The sequence below is a fragment of the Idiotropiscis lumnitzeri genome, chromosome 10 (genome assembly GCF_059441095.1).
Source record: "Idiotropiscis lumnitzeri isolate Australia: NSW breed Sydney's pygmy pipehorse chromosome 10, RoL_Ilum_1.0, whole genome shotgun sequence".
Lineage (NCBI taxonomy): Eukaryota > Metazoa > Chordata > Actinopteri > Syngnathiformes > Syngnathidae > Idiotropiscis > Idiotropiscis lumnitzeri.
Genome location: NC_142400.1, coordinates 6,292,176 through 6,313,354, shown reverse-complemented (window position 1 = coordinate 6,313,354; position 21,179 = coordinate 6,292,176). Strand labels below are relative to the sequence as shown.

Here is a 21,179-nt window from a genome sequence, read left to right as displayed (position 1 = left end):
ACGCACTTGATCCGCTCAGTGATCACTAAGCAGTGCTCACTACCTACAAACACCCCATTCACCACCGCACAGACTCAACCTACTGTGACCTCTTTCATTTCTTTCCTTTGAGGAGGAGATGTGGCGAGATAGTGAAGAATTAGAAAGTGAGGATAGTGGGAAATGACATCAAACCATTCTCTTAGATAAGGCCGTTGTGTGTATCATCGTCTGAAAATAATGTCCTAAGAAGTCGTATTTTGACAAAAAAAAACAAAACAATTTGGGGGATTAAACTTCTCATGATGCTAGCCACCTTTAGTCTCTGTCTCTAGCCTTTTTTTTTTATAGCAGGACTCAGACCACAAACGCATATATGGGAAGATTTACACAACTTCATCGTATCTCCAAAGTGTAAAATTAAATGTCTTTAATTTCCATTTTTTGGCTTTATGTGCTTTGCTGAAACTAAGGCGGAATTTCCACCTCTGAAAAATCAAGCCAGTAGGCTTGACAACCACTATCTAACAAAAAAAATTAGAGAGAAGGCAGTTTAGAGCGGGGATCTTCAAACCTGTTCCTCAATGCCTGCTTCCTGCCGGGTTTTCCATCTCTCCCAACTGCACCACACCTGATTCAAATAATCAGACATTCCGCAAGGTCTGCAGAAGCTGAATAACGATCCTGATCATTTGAATCAGGTGTGTTACAACAGGGAGGCTGGCAAACAGTACTCAAGGGAGAGAATTGAAGACCGCTTGGTTTAAAGGATTCAGATGCAATGGTGAATTAGCAACATTCCTGCTCAACAGGTATGTTCATCACATATTTTTTAATTCATTGTACGTTCTTTAAAAAAAATCACATGTCAAACCATTAACATTTAGTCTTATTGTATCACTTTATTAAAAATAAGTCATGCTAGCTGCCTAGCATGGTTCAAGTCTGCTTGATTAGAGCACTCATGCTAGCTAAGTGCTGCTAGCATTGCTATTCTGTTGAAGCTACATATGCGTCCTCTGTGACTATTTATCAGGACAGCGCAGATATTTGTTTTCAAATGAAGGTAGTAAATAGTTGTCAGATAAATACATCAAATAAAACATAAATAACATACGAGAACAATCTATTAAGTACAGTAACAAAGTATTAGTACTTCCCACCACTGAATGATTTAATGTGCAAATTTTTTCTGCAATTTGTATTTTTTTTGGGGGGGGGATACTGACAGGCAAATGAAACATAATGGTCTTAATGGTAACGTAACGTAATGGTCCTTCAAGTCACGCCATGAGTCACTCCAGCAACACGCACACACACTCAACTGCACGCCTGCTTTGCATATGAATGACATCACCCTAAACTTGTCTGTCGCACGTTTTGAGGGGGCTTAGTTTAGGTTGGGTCGGGTGGGAAGAAGAAGGCGGGGTTGTCACATGGCGTGAAAGGGGAAACATTAGTCAAATGCTTCACCCGCTTCACAGACCCCCGGCACCCCCCCCCTCGCTCCTGACGTTGACTACTTGACATTCCACGATAGCGACTCGCCGGATTGGCGTCCTTTGCCTCTGTGAACTGGGTGCTCGATGGGACTGAGCTTCATGTTGGGGATCATCCACTCATTCCCATTGCTTTTCTTGTGACCATCGGTTACTCACTACGCATTCTAACAGCTCCACAAAACGGCGAACTATGTAGTAGATGGGGAGTGATTCCCAATATAGCCAAACTCAGAGATGTGTTAAAATGCATCCGCTAATGAAAGTGTAGCATCCTGCATTCAAAATGTACATAAAGCCTCCCATAAAAATAACAAATAGTTGTTAAAATGTGATTATTGTTTATTTGTATTTATTTAGTTTTTTTTTAAAGGGTACTAGTAAAGGGCAGTTTTTACAGCTCACTCGTGTGCTGCTAAAAGAGAATACATATAGATTTTCTGTTGTCAAGTTTTTACAATCTAATAAAATGTATGATCGAGTGCAATAAAGAGGGTATAATTGTATTTTGGATAGATAACACTTATTTGAGACATTGCATTGAACTCCAGGACGAAGCCAAGGTCAATGAAGATTAAAAAAAAAAAATCATAATACATGATTTGAACTTTTTTTGAAGTGACAATAAAACATTAAAAGTGGCCCTACTTGTTGAAAACATCTTGAGGAGGTGCGGTGGTGAGGATGTGACATAATGAGGAAAGGAGTAGGAAAAGAGGAGAGATAGCAAGGTGGCGAGGAGATGAGAAGGCTAGGATGTAGGGAGGCAAGGAAGGTGAAATAGCGAGGACGCGGTGCTAAAGATGTGAGCAAATAAGAGGGCAAAGAGGTGAGATAAGGTGGCAAGGGAGTGGAGAAAAGTGAGTTGGCAAGGGGGGCGAGGACATCAGGTGGCAAGGTGAGGAGGTAAAGGTGACGAGGAGGCCAGGAAGGAAGAACGTGAGGAGGCAAAGGGGCTTGAGGGTGCCAGGTGGTGAACAGATGAGCTTGGAAAGAGGAGGTGGGAAGGTGAGGAGGCAAGGTGGTAAGGAGGTGAGAAGGTCAAGTGGTAAGGAGACAAGGAGAGGGAAATATGGAGACAGGGAGTTAAGGAGTTGAGATCACAAGGTGGTGAGGAGAGGATTTGGCGCAGAGGAGGTGAGGAGGCAAAGCGGTGAAGTGACAAGGGCGGGAGTGAGGTGATGAGGATGTGAGGAGGCACGGTGAGGAGGTGAGACGGGAAACAAATTACTTTGCATGAAGGTGAAGAGGTCAGGTGGCAAGAGAGGGAAACTGGCAAGGAAATGTGTTCCGAATGTATTGCGGAGATGAGTTGGCAAGGAGTAAGGATGATAGAAGGAAAGGAGGCTGGTAGCAAGGAGGCAAGGTAGTAAGGCGGTGACGTGTTGGCATGGAGCACTCTGACATCCACGTACTTGGTTTCCCTCCAAAAAACAGAGAAAAGACCCCAGGAAGACATTCCTGCATAGCAATGACCATTGTGAGGATCTGATTCATCGAGCTGCTTGGACGCCAACCAAAACCGCACATTTGGACCGCACCCAATACCCATCGTTACTAAAATCGAGGAGAGCGCCCATTTTGACCCACCACTGTTAGCATTTTAGCTTTATCCACCATGTCGCAGAGACCGCGAAGAAACATTTCGTTAGCCTAATAGCGTCGTCGCCAAAGTCATATTTAAATGTTTTCGGAAAATGTAAAAACACATTTTTTTTTTGTTTAGTAGCAAAGTGAGATTTTTATTGTTTTTTTTTTCTATCAGTTGGTAAAACATGAGCACTGGTATGAGGCTAAAAATTTGATTTTGGGCCACTCTTTCTGCTAATGCAATAATTTATATCAGGGATGGGCAACCGGTAACCCCTGACCCCACTCAGAGTGGCCCCTCAATTAATTCTCCCCAAAAAGTTATTTTGTCAAAAAAATGAAAATAAAATAAAAAAAAATTGGCAAGGAATTTTTATTTTTAACATTGCTTTCTTTTGAATTACAAAAAAAAAAATAAAAAATCCGCACAAGAGTGTCAAATTGGGAAACATTTTTGGGGAAGCAAATGAAATAACTTCAAATATTGGAAAAATTGAATATAAATCAAATATGAGCATATGATGTAACTAAACAGAAACCTCATGGTAGCAGCGGCCTGAAGCGGATTCTTAGTCTGCCGAAACCTTGGGCTGACCCCGACAGGATGTACAGTAATCATATTGCAGCCTGTCCTCCGCTTTATAAGGCCACTGGAATACTTGCAGCCAGCTGATGTTTAACACTGTAAACACGAGCTGGCGCGGCTCATAAAATGCACCCATCAGGGAGGGGAGGGAGGAATGGTAAAAAAAAAAAAAAAAAATTGGGGCGCGTTAAGAAGCTTCCTCATTGAATTAGGCCACACTTCATAAAAGACAAGAAGTGGCACAGCTGTACTGCAAAGAGGCACGTTTCATTTGTTTTATACTGCGCTGCGCCCTCGTTTGCATGACAATGCTAATGAATCGTGCGTGCGTGTGTTTGTTCACGTGTGTTGTGTGTATGCGCAGTGGCCATATGTGATGTTAGACGGTGAAAAAAAAAAAACACATGACCATATGCACTTGCTGCATTCGAGTTTGTGTGTGTTCGCTTAGCATTAAGCAAAATCTAAATGTGAAATAAGACAAATTAAAAATGAAATAGTAGATTCATTACATATTTAAATGTGATCCAGCGTCTGTTTGAATGACCCTCTATATGACTAGGAGCTAACGTTGGCTAAAATGCATCGTGGGATTCTAGTTAAGATTAGCCAATTTGAGGATAAAAAGGAACACTTTAACATAGTTATTAGACAATGTGCTGTTGTAAATCCCCCCAAAATACATATTAAAAATATATTTTTTTAAAAAAACTCTACTTTGCGGAAATGTACTTATTGGGGGGAGCTTGAAATGAATCACCCGTGAAAAGTGAGGGAAACAATTAAAAAACAAAACAAAAAAAAAACTAAATGACAAAATGAAGTGTGTCTAATTGGCCCAGGAACAACGAACACCACAACAGGGTTAGTTAAAAATAAATGAATATGAAATTTTGGAAAAAATATAAGGCCAAGCAAAAGTTATGTTCTTTTTCATTTAAAAAAAAAAAAAGTATATTTCAGTCAATTTGACCGCTATATCAAAAAGAAAAAGGAACCATAGAATGGGATTGTTCCAGTTTATGAATGTGATTTCTCCTAGCCAATAAGCAAAAAGAATTCTAATTACAATGCCATATTTTATACAGTATTTGTAAATGTATTTTATTGCTCTTAAATTCCGTTCTTCCATTTCCTCAGTTTTTTTTAGCTGTTTTTGTAAATACGTTATCGAATCTTTGCACGCGTTAAAAAAAAAATTCATAAAATATAAAAAAACGTCTCATGATGCTCTACAATAATGCAAAAGAAAATGTTCAATAAGAATTAAAAAGCATTTTTTTCAATCTATTAGTTTAGCTAAAGAAAAATTGTTACCTTTTGTTGCAATGATACAAAGAAGATTGCACGACTTTCTTTTCCACAAACAAAAAAACCTTGAAAAAAAAACATGACGATGAACATAAATAATAATAAAAGATATGACCTATGTGATGAATTACCACATGAAAAACCCACAAAAATGTGCCCAAAAAGTCACATTTGCATTGTTTTCATTGTAAACATTTAATACTATTGCAACAGTTTTCATACAAGGCACATTGGTGAACATGCACAGCCGTTGTTGCGTCACACAAACAACTTGCATATAAAAAAAAAAATTAAATAAAAAAATAAAAAATCTGCATCCGACATCATGATTGGGGGATCACAGGACTATCCCGTATAGCGCCCTCTTGAATTGAGACCATTTAAAGTCACATTTGAAAAGATTTGCATAGATTATCCATCCTAATAATGGGGGGAAAATTGCCACTTGCCGAAAATTAATATAGAGCCAATTAGGCTGTGATAGCGCGTAATATTTGGGTGTGTGTGTGTGTGTGTTTGTGTTTGTGTGTGAGTGTGTCAAGAACAGGAAATGAAGGCGTGTTTGTTGCCCACGCCGAGAGGAAATTGGCAAGACAGAATAAAAACGGGCGTTTGCATAGAGTTTAAAGGCGACAGCTCTCATTGGCTGGTGCGCCGGGTGACACACGAGCTGTCCAATCACAGTGCAGTAGGATTCACTGCTGCCGTGGGTCTCACATTCACCAGTCTGAGCGATGACAACGCCACCGCTCATTAATGATTAGATTCATTCATTGTTCTGATTATTATTAATGTAATTAGTGTTGTTATCATCGTCATTGACAGCTCCAGAATGAACTTCTTGCTTCTCTCTGACTGGCCAAACGGCATCCGCGTGGCCGGAATCGTCCCGGTAGAGGCATCCGTCAACCTGACAATACAAAGATGGCGTCAAAGGGTTAAAATATGCTAAATTAAAAAGGAGAACAGATTAAAGACTGTCTCGCGCTGTGATATGAAGAACAAAGCTGCTAGCTAGCTAGCTAGCTAACTAGTTGGTCGAGCAGTTACACCTGTCCGCCTGTACCGATGAAAGGTCTGTAATTTTCACTGGCGGACTGATGACTGATGGTAGCTTTGAAACGATGACAGAATAAAAAATGACGCAGGGCATTAAAAATAACGATGACGGAGTGATGGACTGAACCAGCCTGAAATAATGACGACTGACAATGACGGACTTCAAGTTCCGTCGTTGGTAAATATCATGTACTAAGTTGCCTACTGGCTTGCTAACCACCAGCTATTGAGTTGACCAAAACATGATGAAAAGCCCTCCTGAGTAAAGATGTTGATTGCCTCGTTAGCTTCTTGCACTCGCTGTTTCTTACCTAGCTAGCTAATAAACTTAGGAAGCATAACTGAATAGAAGCAACACTTCTTAGTCATATAGCTACCTACCCAAGTAGATAGTGCCAGAAGCTAACGTAGCGGTCTACAAGGCCGCAAACTTTCAAGAGGCGGAAATTTGATGATGGCGCATGTGTACGCACTCGCAGTGGCTATGTCGTAGCAGGTCATCAAGCCGCAGCTGTGCACTCATTGACCCGCGTTCATGTTATTAAGACTCGGAGCGTTTTGGTCTGAGCCGTTAGTAAAGGCGGCGTCACATGCTTGCGCTTAGCATTAGCGCCTCGTCGCGTACCAGTCGCCCTAACGACCACTTTCATCCTGCTAACACCCTTCACTATGGACTCTTTATTAGCTACACCTGCTGGGATACATTACCAGGTCTTTAGGTTGTTTTACTTTAAGACGAATAAAGCTATTGATTTATTTTATTTGGGTGAACACAATTAGGCCAATCACACTTCCAGTTTCCAACCAACAAGCGGCAAATGCTTGAAAGAAAGGTGCCCTTATCTTTTCTTCATGAACTCCCTCCTTCCTTCCCATCTTCCATGCTTCCTTTCACCTCAGACCTACTTTATTTGTATTTCCTTACAGACCTTCTTCTTTCCCTCTTATCTTCTTTGCTTTTCTTTGGAAAGTCAACCAATTAGCTAAATTGAGCGAGCCTGCTTACATCGCATTAGCTGACAAATAGCAGATACTGATTGGTGGTGGCGTTTGGGTGCGGCTGCGAGATGCCATCCCAACAGTCAGTTTGTTGACTTATTGTTGCTGCTTTAAAAGGAACTACAGTGGATTCTCTGCTTAATGGACAATTTACTGCCACAGCATGTGGTGCAGCTGACGATGATGTTGTGTGTGCGTGTGATTTGCACGCGCGCGCGTGTGTGTGTGTGAGAGGAAGGCACGCCGCTAATTAACAATGTAAACCGACGTTTCAATGCAAACTTCCAGGCTGGATTCAGTCCCATCTTATTTATGCCGTCACTCTCCCTGTGTGAATAGTTACCTCACTTGTCTCATCGTGGGTACCCCCTCTCCACCCCCAAGAACCCTCCACCCGTACCCCCACCACCTCGCCGTGACCCCCCCCGCCGCCCTGAATAGGCGGCCCCGATTGAGCAAACAGTCAGACTGTCAGCTCAATAGGAGGTCTGGCCGTGAACTTCAAGTGCTTCCCAGGCCCCCCAGGCCCGCAGCCAGACTTTTGGGGGGCCCCTACGTGCCAGCGCTGAAGAGGGAGGGAGGGCGGGGTGGGGGGACCCCTGCCACAGTGGTTCCCAAGGCAGCTGCAGTCTGGTGAGGAGGGACGGTGTGTGCCCCCTCTTTGCCAGTCATCCTCCAGCCCCCCCTTGTTACTCACAAAGATCCAGACACAAGCTGCTGGCCGTACAACCCCTTCGCCCACCCCCCACCTGGAAAAAAAAAAAACCCTCAACCAGCTCCCAGGCTCCTCATCATCTCATTAGCCCGCACCGCCACTCCACTGTCTGCCGTGGATGCTTTGTTTTCAGCTCTGCATAATTTACACAATAAATTGACGATGGCTGAGACCCCCCCCCCCCCCCCTTAAAAAACCCTAAGCTCAATATACCACCTGTTAAAAGGAGGCCGGCCCGGCGTTGGTCAGCACACCGTTAAGTAAATCGATGCACATCGTTCAAGTCTCCACCGTAATGCAGATTTTTAAGCAATTGTTTTGTTCCCGGATTTTACAGTATACAGATCACAACTCCCAATTTAGAATTGCCTGCCCGCACTGCAGTACCACGTTCTGCCACAACATGCCAGGCAGCACTGAGCCCTACTGGAATGAAGAATTACTCAGTAAAATTATGTCTGAGTGTGACAATTAGCTTTAAGCTGTGCTTAACAAAACCGCTAACATGGAGGTCCAATGTTTTTCACTTGAGTCAAAATGGTAGGAAGGATAGTAACAAAATGTAGGTGGTGAGGCAAAGGCATAATGGCGTATTGTTTCAATGTCGGCTAATTTGCGCAAGCGGGATTTAAGCAGGTTTAAAAAGTTACAGTAAGCACACACGCAGGGGGAAACAATGCTCGACTTGTACCACCTTGAATATTATAACGAAGGCTGTACGACAAAGACTACCGCGAACTTACACTTACTCTCACGTGATTATTTTACTTGATGAATGAACTGGCAGAAATAAAAAATAATCCATCAATTAAAGAAGGATCCTGTTTATATTCAAATCTCCTTTTTTTTTAAATAGCATTTAAATCTGGATTAACAATTTTCCGTATTTGTCTCTACGTAAAAATTCTATTCCAAAAGAAAGGAGACCAAACTGTGTGTGTGGCACATGTACCTCGCCTCCTCTAAGGATGGCACTCAAAGAAAGAAAGATGGTGCCGTGGCGCACAGATGCCCGCTGAAAGCCTCGCGAGAGACAAGCATTGAATCGCCTCGTGATTTAACACCAAGACACAAAAAAGGCATCCCACCCTCCTCCACGCCCGCCCGCCGGCGCGGCAATTAAAAATAACAACAATGTGGTGATTAAAGATGGCGGACGGCACTGGCGTGAGACCTGCATTTGGCTGCAGGTCGTCAAGATGGTGGCGAGCTGGAGGAAGAGGGGCAGCGTGGCCAGGATGGCGCGAAGGAGGACGGCGGGAGGAAAGGGAAGAGGAGAAGGAGGAGGAAGGGGGAGTCGAGGTGGACGATGAGGAGATTGTTCTTCCTCCTCGTTCTTGGTCTGCATTTTCAGCTTGTCTGATGTTAGCCTGCACAGAAGAAGCAAAGATCAGAGGCCATTTTCCCATCAACACACACGTTTACGCGGACACACACTCACACACACATTTTGATGTGTGTTCTCATGGTACAGTCTGCCCCTCGGCATGCAAATGACTTTCATTATGCAAATGCATGCAAATCACATCCAAGCGTGTGAGAGCCGAGGAGAGGGTGGGAGCCACGCCGCCGACTGACTGACTGGATGAATGAATGAATGAAAGCGTAGAGAAAAAAAAGAGAGAAGATGGGAGACGACAGGAGCAGAGTAGCAAAATTAGCCAAATAAGCTCATAAGCTCCAAAAGCGATGTTTTAAAATGTGATTTTTGTCTAAAAAATAAGTACACGTCGTCAGTCCAGTTTGTCGTTGCTTAAGCTAATGCTAAGCGAAGGACTAAATCAGTAAATGTGGTTAACGGAACAACAAACGACCCAGGACGTGACAATTGATGCTAAGCTAACTTGGTGCATCATGTGGCTATTTTTAGCTAAGCTAACAGCAAAATCAGTCAATCATTCATCCAAAAATACTGGTAGCTTTATTTTGTCACATGATGTGTTTACGTTATGTTTTTGTGTCTCAATTCCTACCAGTTTGTTGTTGTTTAGCCTAAAGCTAACCTAACTCGGCGGAATCAAATAAATGTGATTCATGCCTCGACAAATGAGAAAATGTTGTTGGCTCGAAGCGAAGTTAACTATGGCTCCTTTTTGTTGTTTATGGGTGCGTTTAGAAATTCACTCTGACACCCTAACCCGACTCTGGGCGCGTTTGGAAATGATCTCTGATGCACTCACTCTCAAATGATTAGCTAAGTATGGGCGTCATGCGGCTGCTTTTTGTTTTTTTGTCTACAATTGAGCTCAAGTTGTCCCTCAGTTCAGTCAGAGTGTTTGATGTTGATCAATTTAAAGCGAGATTAACGAGGCCGAATCAATGAAGGTGATTCACAACCCCACAAATGACTCACAAAGTACTCTTTGCTCAAAACCAAGAAAACGCGACCGCAACAGCACGCCAATGTCCAAATTCACGTGGCCTTCTAATCTAGCCTTCAAATCTGGCCTTTGTTTCCATGGAGACAGGCCCTGGGCGAAGGCTGCATTGGAGCACTTTTTCCTTGCCTACATTGCTCCGCTCTTCTTCACTGCCGATCCACGTAGTGTCGCTTCTACACTGGTCCTGTCCAAATTTGTCACAGTCTATGTTCAGTCCTGTTTGTTGTCGTTAACCCTAAAGCTACGCAACCACAGCTCAGTAAAGATATGTGATTTATGCCTCCACAAATGAATACAGTATGCACTTACAACAGCTCACTTTAGTAAATCTTGAATAGTACATTCAATTGGGTCACAGCTAAGCTAATTGAACCAAATCAATAAATACAATTTGGGCGTTCGTAACTGAAGTATTTTTGCTTTACAGCTAACGTGTAAATCGGGAATACACACCATTAGCCGAAAGCTAAGCTAACATGGCTAACTCAATGTGATCCGAATGTCTGTGATGAATGTTAGGCAAAAGCTAAGCTAACATGGCTAATTTATTGTGATTTAGGCGTCCAGGTTGACAAAGTACAATAATCCCAAGTTAAATTATTTAAAGACTCAGCAAACTCGTAGAGTAACTGAGTTATTTGTAGCATTTTTACCACTACTTCCTTCCACTACTACTATTGGCCGTAACATGTATTTTTTTTTTGCCCAGTATGTCAAAGATGTAATACTATTGTAGAAATGTCATAAAGTAGTAGAAAAAATATTTATGGCAAGATAAAGTAATTAAATTTTTGTCATTGCGCTTGGACCTTAAGCTTGCTCAAGGTTACTAAATAAATCGTTAGCATTATAGCATCGTTGTCTTTGTCGTGTTTGAATATTTGTGGAAAATGAAAAAAGAACCTCAAATTTATAAGTACGTATTTTGTATTAAGTTAAAATTGAGGTAGGCAATCTTGCTATTTTTCGATTGAAACGCTAAAACGGCATTCCTTCCAGTTGCTAAAGTTGCATAACTTAGCGTGTCACACAATACGGCTTCTTCTCACAACTTCCAAGGTTAACATGTTAGACTATAACCACAATGCTTACATAGACAACACATCCATGGAAAGGATGCAACAAAGAGACGTGACTAACGAGCCAAGGGGGCGCTCTCGTCTGCCTCTTTTGTCTGCCGTGTCACCCGGGGGAAGATTTGGTGGCAAGACGGAGAGAAAAAAAAAAAAAAGGGGTGACTAGGGAGTGTGAGAGAGTTGGGGCGCAAAACACGGTGGGCGACAGGCGGAGGGACAGGAGAGGGAGGAGTGGCTGCACCATGAATGGACGGCAAACCTCTCCTAATTGGCACTTGACATTTTTTTTTTCTGGAGTGGAGCCCGCTTTCCAAACGCTTTGCCGTCATCCTTGTGCAGAAAAGTGCCTTATGCAAATATGTCTCTATAGTGTCGAGCGTCACAATGGTAGATAGAGGCGTACACTCGGGCTGGAGGTGTGAACGTCGGGCGCGATGACAAATGTTTTCACCGGAATTTTTTTTTTTCCAAAAAGCCTCCCAAGGCTCGTTTTATTGGGACTATAAGAGTCCATGTTTGGCTTATTCTTGGGATGTCATTTTGTGTGAAAGATAAAAACGAGGAAGGTGGCATATGCTTTTTGTTGTGTGAATTTAGTAAAAATGTGTTTGATTTCTTGGTTAAAATGAAAAATGAATAATTTGTACCTGGAGTATTTTAAGCAATTAAGAGGCTAATTTAGAAAACGTCTATAATCGCTGGACAACTACTGTACAAAGAGTCAAAAATGTTCACATAACCATAAAATCACAATGAAATTATTATGCTTTGCGAAGAAAAATTAATACATGTTCTAGAATTAGTCTCGTGAATTAACCTCTAACGTTACTGTGAATAATTCTAACCCTTTAAAGGGAGAGACAAGTCACATTGATTGCACAGTCGGTTATCTCTTCGTTGCTGCCGAAACAAAGCGAGCAATTTTTGTTTGTGCCAAAACAATTTGTGTTCAATATACGGGACAAGAGTCAAGGAACTGTTATTTAATTCTTTGTTGTGAAATAAGGGAAAAATCACCTTTCACAAAACATTTAGTTTAACTGAAATTAAATTTGAAGTTCACCCAATAATTCTTAAATTGTATTTCTTTTTTTTATTTCATTTTATTTATTTTAAGGGGTTTACAGTGTAGTGAAGTGGAACAGTGTCGTTTCTGGCGCGACATGCTGTATAAAATAATTCCCTGACAGCGCCAATTGCTTTCAACGCACGTGGCCCGTGCGAGAAGAAGTGGGTAGACTGCATGGTGGGGGTTTTCGGCTCCAAACCAGTACAGTTAACATATTTGGAGCCACGCCGTTAAGAAAAGGACACCTTTTACTAATCTCTTTGTGTGAGGACTTGCGCCGTGGTCATACATTCAAACCCGTGTGACAAGAAGGGGTGCTGTTCCTTTGGACAACACTGAAGCCATTTTCTAAACACTGTTGGTGTCTGAAGAAGAAGAGAAAAGGCGGGCTGTGTTTTGGGACGGGAGGGTTGGGGGGTGGGGGGGATTTAAGAATCAGAGGGTCTTATTGAGAAAACTGTCTGGCTGCTCGGACCCGGCGGGACTGAAAAGGAGGCAAAGGGCCGCTTTGTCCCGGGGTGACAAGTGGACTTGCTCTATTGACTGTAAAGTCTACTGCGGGGGGGGGGGGGGGGGATGTGCGATGGGTGGGTTGGGGAGCTGAGGGGTACAATGGCTGTTTTTCTAGTTGACACTTACAAGATAAATGCACACTACAGCTAAGATCAACCCCCCCCCCAGTTCCCCCTTTTTACCTTTGTTGCTATAAAGGTAGAGATGCAAACAGGGTGTTAAATTGAGAATATTCTGGCATCTGAGGTAATATCAGACATCACTGTGTGTGCGCGTGGGGGGGGGGGTTGTAGTTTAACACCTGACACTCCTTTCACCCGGCCCAGATCAGTGACATGAGAACCCACTTCCACTTTGATACTTTTCAGAAAGAATCGGAAAAAGTGTGAAAAGCCGGCTTTGACAGGCAGTGTGAAAAGAGCTGTTGATCACTCGTGTTGTTCTTTTTAAACAATGTTTTTCATGCAACTTATTTTGACAAATTAACCCCTTCCACACAGATAAAAGTTTTTCAACTTTTTGCCAGGATGCTGTCTTGACTATTTTCTGGTTTGCTGTTCTGTGTGAAAGGCACCCACACAGACTGACTGACTAATGTGTAGATCCATGAATGTGCTGGCTTCGGAGGTTACATTTGCAGACCCTTTCACACTGCCAATCAAAGCCTTTTCATGGCTTTTTCCTTCCATGCTATTGACTATTGAAGTTATCCTTTTCCACCTCTCCTCCATGTCTGTATGAAGAGCACTGATGGAGCATAGCGAGCCAAAGTGAAAGTAAATTTCCCGGTTCCGAAGTAATATCTGTAACCCCTTTCATGCTGCCCTTCAAAGCAGACTTTTTCCCCATACCACTTTTCTTTATGAAAGGCACCATAAATGCAACAAATGCGTGAAAATGTGGTGGAATGCTCAAATTTCCCAGTTTGGAAATCCCGGTCAATTTCTGCTTTTTCACGTGGTCACTTTTGTGTGTGAAAGGTACCAACACTTGATGTTTTGAACTCGCCAATTAACAAGTTGTGTCTGTAGCCTATTTATCACTGCCCGTCAAAGCTAGCATCTGTGTTTTTTGGGGTCAACTAACACAGACTGGGTGGTCAAAAGTGAACCTGCGAATTTGCCAGCTTCTGTGGTTGTATTAGAGGTATGTTGATAGCTGTGTGAAAGGAGGTAGCAGCAAGTCAGACTGGGTGTGAAGTTTAACACCTGTCATTCGCTCCATCATCAAACTGTTGCTGTGCAAAAGTCCACACAGTTGCTGCAATACCCTGCTTGACTCCGCAATTTTCCTGTCCTCTCTGTCCGAAAGGGGCTCTCTGAAGCACTTCAATATTTTAGTTGAGTACACACTCCCCAAATGTGGTTCCAGCGGGATGAATCGCTGGTGCTTGTTGGGACAGCAAAAGTGTCTACAGGCCATTGGAATCGCAGAGCGAGCAGTGGTCTCGGACCCTTTGCTGCTGCCAGTGGGGGGGCCGCCCTCCAACTTGCAGGGACAGAAAAGAAATCACACCTTCAATCAGCCATTGCGGTTATCCGCCTTGCCAATCTGATTGACCAATTACTACTGGCCACAGAAGCTGAAGACTCAGATTGTTCACAGGGGTTACTGTCTGCTTGATTACCCCATTGGACCCCCAAGACCACCTCCACAGCCCTTTAATACCCCCCCTCCACCCCTTTGGCCATTCAATGAGATCCCTTCCCATTTCCCTCATGCAAGGCAGCCGTTTCATCTGGTAAAATCACATTTTCTGGCTTCCAACAGAGGCGAAACAGAAGCTGTGTGAAAGGGGAATAGCGGAAAGTCAAGACAGTGGTGTAAGGTTTAACACCTAACACTCATGTTTCCACTTGCGTTGGAAGCAAGAACCATTCACACAAAGCAGCAATCCAGATAAAATTTAAAAAATTACCGGTGTTAATTAATAGGCTGTGTGAAAGGGGTTTCAACAATAGGTCAACATGATGGCCAATTTTTCCCTGATTTTGGCTATGTTGCTGTTCTGTAATAATGTTAGAGTGTTATAATCGACATGCTGATTTTTTTGGGATTGAGACAGAGGCAGGATGGCGGCAGTGTGAAAGGGGAATAGCAGAAAGCCGGGACTTGGATGTTAAGTTTAACACCCGGCATTTATTTCTTCCACCCTGTTATTTTGAACGTATAAGCCATTCAAGCGTAAAATTCCTGCCTTTAATAGACAGAGTGAAAGGGGTTTCTACATCAGCCTCAGCTAGTGGTGCCTGGCCCCTTTCACACTACCAACAGAACCATCTTTTTCCCATTCCCCCCCCCCCCCATGTTGTTATGAGCCGACAATAATGTCAAAACAACAACCCAACAAGCCTCAAATCAAACATCTTTTCATGCAGAGAAAGTGGGACGAAATAAAAGGGGAGGTCAAGGAAGGGAAATGATAAAAAAAATAAAGCTCAGAAGTCGGCAGGGCGCATGATAACTCGCGGGGCAAATTCTCAACTGGAACACGGTATCTATAATTCATATGCAACCTAAAGAGTGTCCTCCTTCCCATCATCCATTGCGGCTTTAAAGCTCGGCCCCATGAATGGCGGCGAGAAACCTGATTAGCCCTTAGCAACTTATTAAGTGACTTGTCAAAGTCCAAGCGAGATTTTATTGTTATTTTTTATTTTTTTTAAACGGCGCCCATGTGACGGGCCCTGGGCTAAGCTCCAGCATGCCGCCTCGGGCACGGGGGATCATGGGGGGCGGCTTATTAGATTACAAGTGATCCCCTTTTCTCAATGCTACTCTCAGAAGCCCAGAAATGACACGTATGGATCTTCTGCAGACGAAATATATATATTTTTTTTATTTTTTTTGGAAAAATAAAAATGTAACTCATCCACTCTTCAGACTAATTAAAACTGAATGGCACAAAAGTCCAAACTAAATAAAAAACTAATTACTGTATAATGAAAAGTCCAAAACTATGGATAAAATTCGCACGTGACGCCAAGTAAACACAGGAGAGCCTTCTACTCGTAAAATCTCGGTGTTTTTTTTTTTTTCCGCAGTTTGTGATTGTGGACCACCGGTCAGCAGGACAAAGCAAAAACCTGGTACTCTACCTCTTGCTGCTTTCTCCCGAGTCCTTCAGACGTTCTTTTTTCCAGTCCATTTTTATTTTTATTTTTTTTATTCTTGCATAGCGAGGTCCTTTCGGGGGTCTTGGTGCCTTTCCAGGAGTGTAATGGGATTCTTGTTACTTTCGGTTATCTAGCTTTATGAAGAATGTACATCACTCATACAGCTAGATAACCAAAGATAACAATCAACCCCGAAGGCTCCACCCATCCTCCCGCGTCGACTAGCCTGGACCGAGTGGTCGCCGTCCTGCGAGCAGACACAAGCTCGTTCAGTGCACACGTCTGCGACCTATCAAACGTCACTCAAGCTACGGTAACCCAAAAAATGTCCATTCTGCCAAGTTTGTGATGGCACCATGGGTCAATCAGAAAAATCTAAAGATTTGATTGACATCAGAATTCAAAGATCCATTCACGCAGCCTATTCAACCCATAGTTTATCTTTTTAGTCAAAGTTGACGGCCAAATTTCATTTGATGGTTTGGAAGTCGTTTGTCACACTTTTCAGATTACAGTCTTCTCCCTTTTTGCTGTGAAGTGAGCATTTTCCACAGTGCTGGCCAAAGTCAGCTTTTCCCATGTCTGTTTTGTGCAACAAGTACAGGTGTGGAATAGGGGTCAAACTCAAATCACCCCTTTCACGCAAGTCCATCAAAGATAGCGTTTGTATTTTTCTTTATGGCAGGCAGTTAAATTCAACTTGCAAATTTCCCAACATTGAAGGTAGCATCAGGATGTGAATTGAACTCGGGTAAAACCTGAACAGAGGTGTAATATTTATCACTTGACTACCCTACTTTGCCGTGTTCTGTGTGAAACAAACACGCAACTTCTCTGGACACAACCCTTTTTTCCAGAACTGTGTGAAAGAAGCTTTAAGAAAAGCAGTGGTGGGTGGAACAGTAGTCGGTACAAACCAGCCCGCCGCCTGATGCCCACCCCCCCCCGTGGCGCACCCACGTCACTCACCGGGCGAGCCCCACGGGTGGGTGACGTCTTCTAACGCCACCCCCTGCCTGGACCAAAATTTCTTTTTAAATGAAACCAGGAGGCTGGCTGTCGGACTACAAAAGAAAGACGCTCATCTTCATTTCCATTATCTGATGCCAACAATCAGGTTGGCGCCAAAAGCCGCAGGGGGGCGGGCGGTGTGGTAGAGGGGGCATAAAAGGGAAAATTCACCAACACACACATTACCTTTTTACACTCAAAAATACACAAGCAGATGTCGATAATGTAACGCACACGCAGTGGGGTCCATGGCATAGGGGTGCTTCTAATTAATGTAGCTCTGTGTGCCCACAACCCTCCCACCACACACACACACACACACACACACACACACACCCATAAGTCACTCCCCCTCCTTGAAAGGGAGGAGATGAAGCATATATTTGCAGGCGGTGGAATATTCTCCAGTTAACATGGACGCTGTACCTTTAGCCCGGATGCTCCTACGTGTTAGCACAGATGCTACCATGCTAACACGCGAAGTTGAAATGTGTGACACAATCAAAGGGAGAGGATATGTACCCCATGTTACATACATGTGAACACACACATTGAAAATAGAACACACATATACACAACGTTGCTCACGCGCACAGACATACACGCGCACACGCACACGCACGCACACGTAGGCAGGCTAATCAAATATAGACAATTCCACAAGTAATTATTAGCAAACGTTTTACACAGTTGAATTAGAGTGAGTCATTTTTCAAGTAAATATTTCTCGGTACATATCATTTACTCATATTTTCAGAACATATTTTATTCTATTATTTGAATTTTATGTAAAAATATTACTTTGATTTGCATGATTTTGACTTTTTTGTCCCTTCACTCACATTTTTCAGTTTGCAAGGAAGTGATAATAATAATCTTTATTATCTAAATCGTAATAATACATTGTCATATATTATTCCATTATTTACAGTAATAATACATTAATAATAGTAATTCACTTCTATCTATATGGCCTTCGTGTTTGGTTTTAATATACCAGAAAATACAACATGCACTTTTACATTTACTGATCACTTTTTTCCCGCAATTAAAAAGAACACTTTTATTTCATTTTTTAAGCAGGCTATATTTCCGTCTCATTGTCATTTACATAATGCACTGCTAACATATTTGAATTTATTAATTGCGGCACATTTTACAGTGGTCAATTCTTATCCGTGTCAAAAATATATAAATTAAAACACATTTGACTAATACATATCAAATCAATTACGGCGTGTGTTTGTGTGCGTGTGGTTTATTACCTACAAAGCGCGTGCGCGTATCGTCAGGCCTTTGAGCGTGTGTGTGCGTATGTGGACGCCTGAAAAAGAAAAAGGAGACAACATTTTAATTACGCTAAAGGAAAAAACAGCAAACACGAATGCCCACGTGTTTTTTTTTAAAAATATTAATCACGCAACTCCTCAATGTGTCTAACGTAATAACACACTCCGGGCAATATAAATAAAATGTAGCACAGTTTTTATACACGTGCACTCTCGCACGTACGAGTGTCATGTATTTCTGCTTTGAAATCAAATGCGAAACATGACATTTACGCAATAAATTCGTCTAATTGTGTTTGCTGTACGTTCAAATACTAACTTTAAGGCGTGTGTGTTCGTGTGAGTGCGCGCGCGCGTGTTTGTGTGTGCGTGTGTCTCCCTCCGCGAAAATCTCACGACCATCATGTGGAAGCTTGCATAATCCGTTTCCCCTCAAAAAATGTTCTGATCCAAACGCGCACGCGCTCGTGTGTGTATGCAAACAGTATACGTGTGATGCGCACATAATTTTTTTCCTTCCTTGTTAACCCTCCAGCGGCACTTTTTTTTATCTTATTAATGCGCGTGCACTGCGGTTTCTGATGGTATAATCCCCATCATTATCTCGCTGTGACTCACGTGGCCGCGCACGACGTCAACGTGCAAGACTTAAAAAAAAAAAGTATGTCTTCGTTTAGTTCGTGTTGCTTGCGGCCTGCTGCTTGCATGCGCGTGCACGTCGAGATATAAAGATAACGACGATACTAGAAATCACGTCCAATCACGCGCACGTGCACGTTGTTTAGCGTCTCGCCTGCACGTAGCTGCAGCAGCGGCACTAACACGTGATCGAGCACTGGCTCTCAAGCTCACATACTGTTGAAATAAATCAGATTTCGCGTTGTTTATTTATATTTGTCATTTTTAATGGATGGGAATGGCGTACAATCAGCACGACATGCAAGCCAGTGCTTTCCCCCTAAATTAAATCACAAAAATATTATTCTGAGTAATAAAAAATAAATAATAATAATAGTGGTGATGTTTGATACTCACGCCGTGTCTGGGACCGGAACCGGAACCATCCGAGCGCGCGAGGAGGCTCCCGGCTGTGCGTGCGTACTGATGGCGAGTGAGCGGCGAGTGAGCCGGCGGAGGCTGACGCGCGCGCTCTTGACGGCCGCGCCAGGCCGTGACGTGCGTGCGTGCGTGTGCGTGCGTGTCGCGTCCATCCACTCAGACGCCCGCCGCTGCCTCGTCCTCCAATAGCAGCGGCAGACCCGTTATTTCCCGCCAAGCTGGCTCTGCCCTCCCTCTAAACCCCCCCCCCTTTTCCAGCAGCATCCTCATCATTCCCCCCTCCCCCTTCCGACTCCCTCTGGCGGCTCCCTCGCGCTCTCCATCCGCGCGCATCACACGCACTGAAAACTTGGACATGGCTGATCCAAGAACATATATATACACACGCAAAGACGAGGACACACCCCCTCCCTTACGTCACGCAGGTCATTTCCGGGTACCCCCTGCATCCCTCCACCATGACGCAGCTTGTGGATGCTCAGGCTCAGCTAAATCGGAAAATGGACTAAAATCCCCATCCATCCATTTTTGAGGGCATTAGTCCTCATTTCAGTTGTTGGCGAGAGAAATGGTAGAAAATCGTGGGCACACATAGACAAAAAAAATAAAATAAAATAAACACCTTTTTTTTCATTAACATCAAAAATTGAGAGTCATAATTAAACTGAAGTCGATTTCAGTTGACTTTTGGCAAGAGAAACCGGAGTCACTCTGGATTGGTCAATTTCAGGATTCATCCCGATAGATGAGTAAGCAATCATCGCATCCACACCTACGGACAAATCAGAATCACAATCGGGCGAGATGCGGATTATGGCACATGACGTTTGGTGAAGTTGTGGTCGCCCTGGACTGGTCGCCAGTCAATTTCAGGCCAAACCGTTCTGGCCAACTTAACAATATGATAATGCTTGAGAATGAAACTTAACACGCATAAAATTGAGCCAAACTGTTGCAGTGCATTCTGGGACTTGTAGTGCAGGTGATGTTTGGCTTTTATATGATGATAGTCTTTCGTGTGAAAAATATTCGGTAATAAATGACGACGTTAATGCGTTAGGATAATTAGTTTGAAAAAAAATAAGAGTCTGGTCTTTTGACACGTTTCCGAGCAACATGGCAGCTAACATCGTCTTTATATTCTTCTTATTCTTCTTCTTTCTTTGTCTTCTCGACTGTTGCTTTGTGCTCTTCTTCGATGCCTTCTTCGTTATTTTCTTTTTTTCGTCTCGCTCGTTGGCATCTTCGTTTCCTTTTTTTGGGGGGGTGTCTTATTCCTACTCCTCTTTTTCATTGCCTTGTTTGTTAGCTTCTTCGATTTTATTTTTTATTCTCGTTCGCTTGACTTCTTTGTCTTCCTTCTCTTTTTCATCCTTGTCTTCTTTGTTGTCTTTTTTGTTGTTGTTTGTTCATACTGTACTCTCCATTGTTGTCTTTGTTGTCCAATGTTGTCACCTTGTCTGACATGATCTTATCTGTTGCTGTGTAATTTTTTCCCCCGTTTTATTTCGTTACCCTTTGCCGTTTCTCAATGTGCGTTCTTGTCCGTTCTTACGTCCTTGTGATCTCCTGAAACGCCGTGAGTCGCGCCTCATGTAGTATTTAATTGAAAATGTAAATAAACTAAGAACACAATAAATCATGGATGCGGTTCTTGTCAGCTAGCTTAAACCAAGCTAGGCTAGTAAAATACACCTAGCTATATTTTTGTGCCGCAGTTAACAATAACAAGTACTCATCTGTTCCAATTTACAAAAAAACTTGCGTTCTTCTGAAAACTCTATTTGGTAAATTCACAATTATTTTGTCCTGAGTGTCTCGCTCGCCTTGCGGTTGCGTTAATTTCCATGGATTCAAAATTATGTTAAATGCTGCGGGGTCCAATATTCCCCATATTCGCACCGTAACATTCTCTCTTTCTCATCGT

The 21,179-nt window shown here is 42.8% G+C and overlaps 1 protein-coding gene and 1 long non-coding RNA gene across 6 annotated transcripts in view; one reads left to right on the top strand and one right to left on the bottom strand.

The window, feature by feature from the left end:
- Positions 1-666: 666 nt before the first annotated feature.
- LOC148328827 (uncharacterized) overlaps positions 667-21,179 on the top strand; it is a 31,637-nt gene continuing 11,124 nt past the window's right edge. Inside the window, exon 1 of the long non-coding RNA XR_015845702.1 lies at positions 667-791. This is a non-coding gene — a long non-coding RNA (uncharacterized LOC148328827). The remainder of the gene's footprint in view (positions 792-21,179) is intronic.
- Positions 5,136-19,478, bottom strand: LOC148328828 (uncharacterized). 5 transcript variants are annotated; one of them, XR_015845611.1, is made up of 5 exons: positions 19,229-19,478; positions 18,174-18,228; positions 15,876-16,140; positions 8,913-9,108; positions 5,136-5,875 (listed from the first exon to the last, which is right to left on the bottom strand). XR_015845611.1 is itself a non-coding variant. In XM_088306961.1 (5 exons), exons 3-5 carry the CDS (start codon positions 15,923-15,925, stop codon positions 5,732-5,734), a joined length of 390 nt encoding a protein of 129 aa, XP_088163087.1. In that variant the 5' UTR covers positions 15,926-16,140; positions 18,170-18,228; positions 19,229-19,478; the 3' UTR covers positions 5,136-5,731. The 5 variants fall into 5 exon arrangements, 2 of the variants coding, with proteins under 2 accessions (XP_088163087.1, XP_088163086.1); XM_088306961.1 differs by having other exon boundaries at positions 18,170-18,228; XR_015845613.1 differs by lacking the exon at positions 15,876-16,140 and having other exon boundaries at positions 18,170-18,228.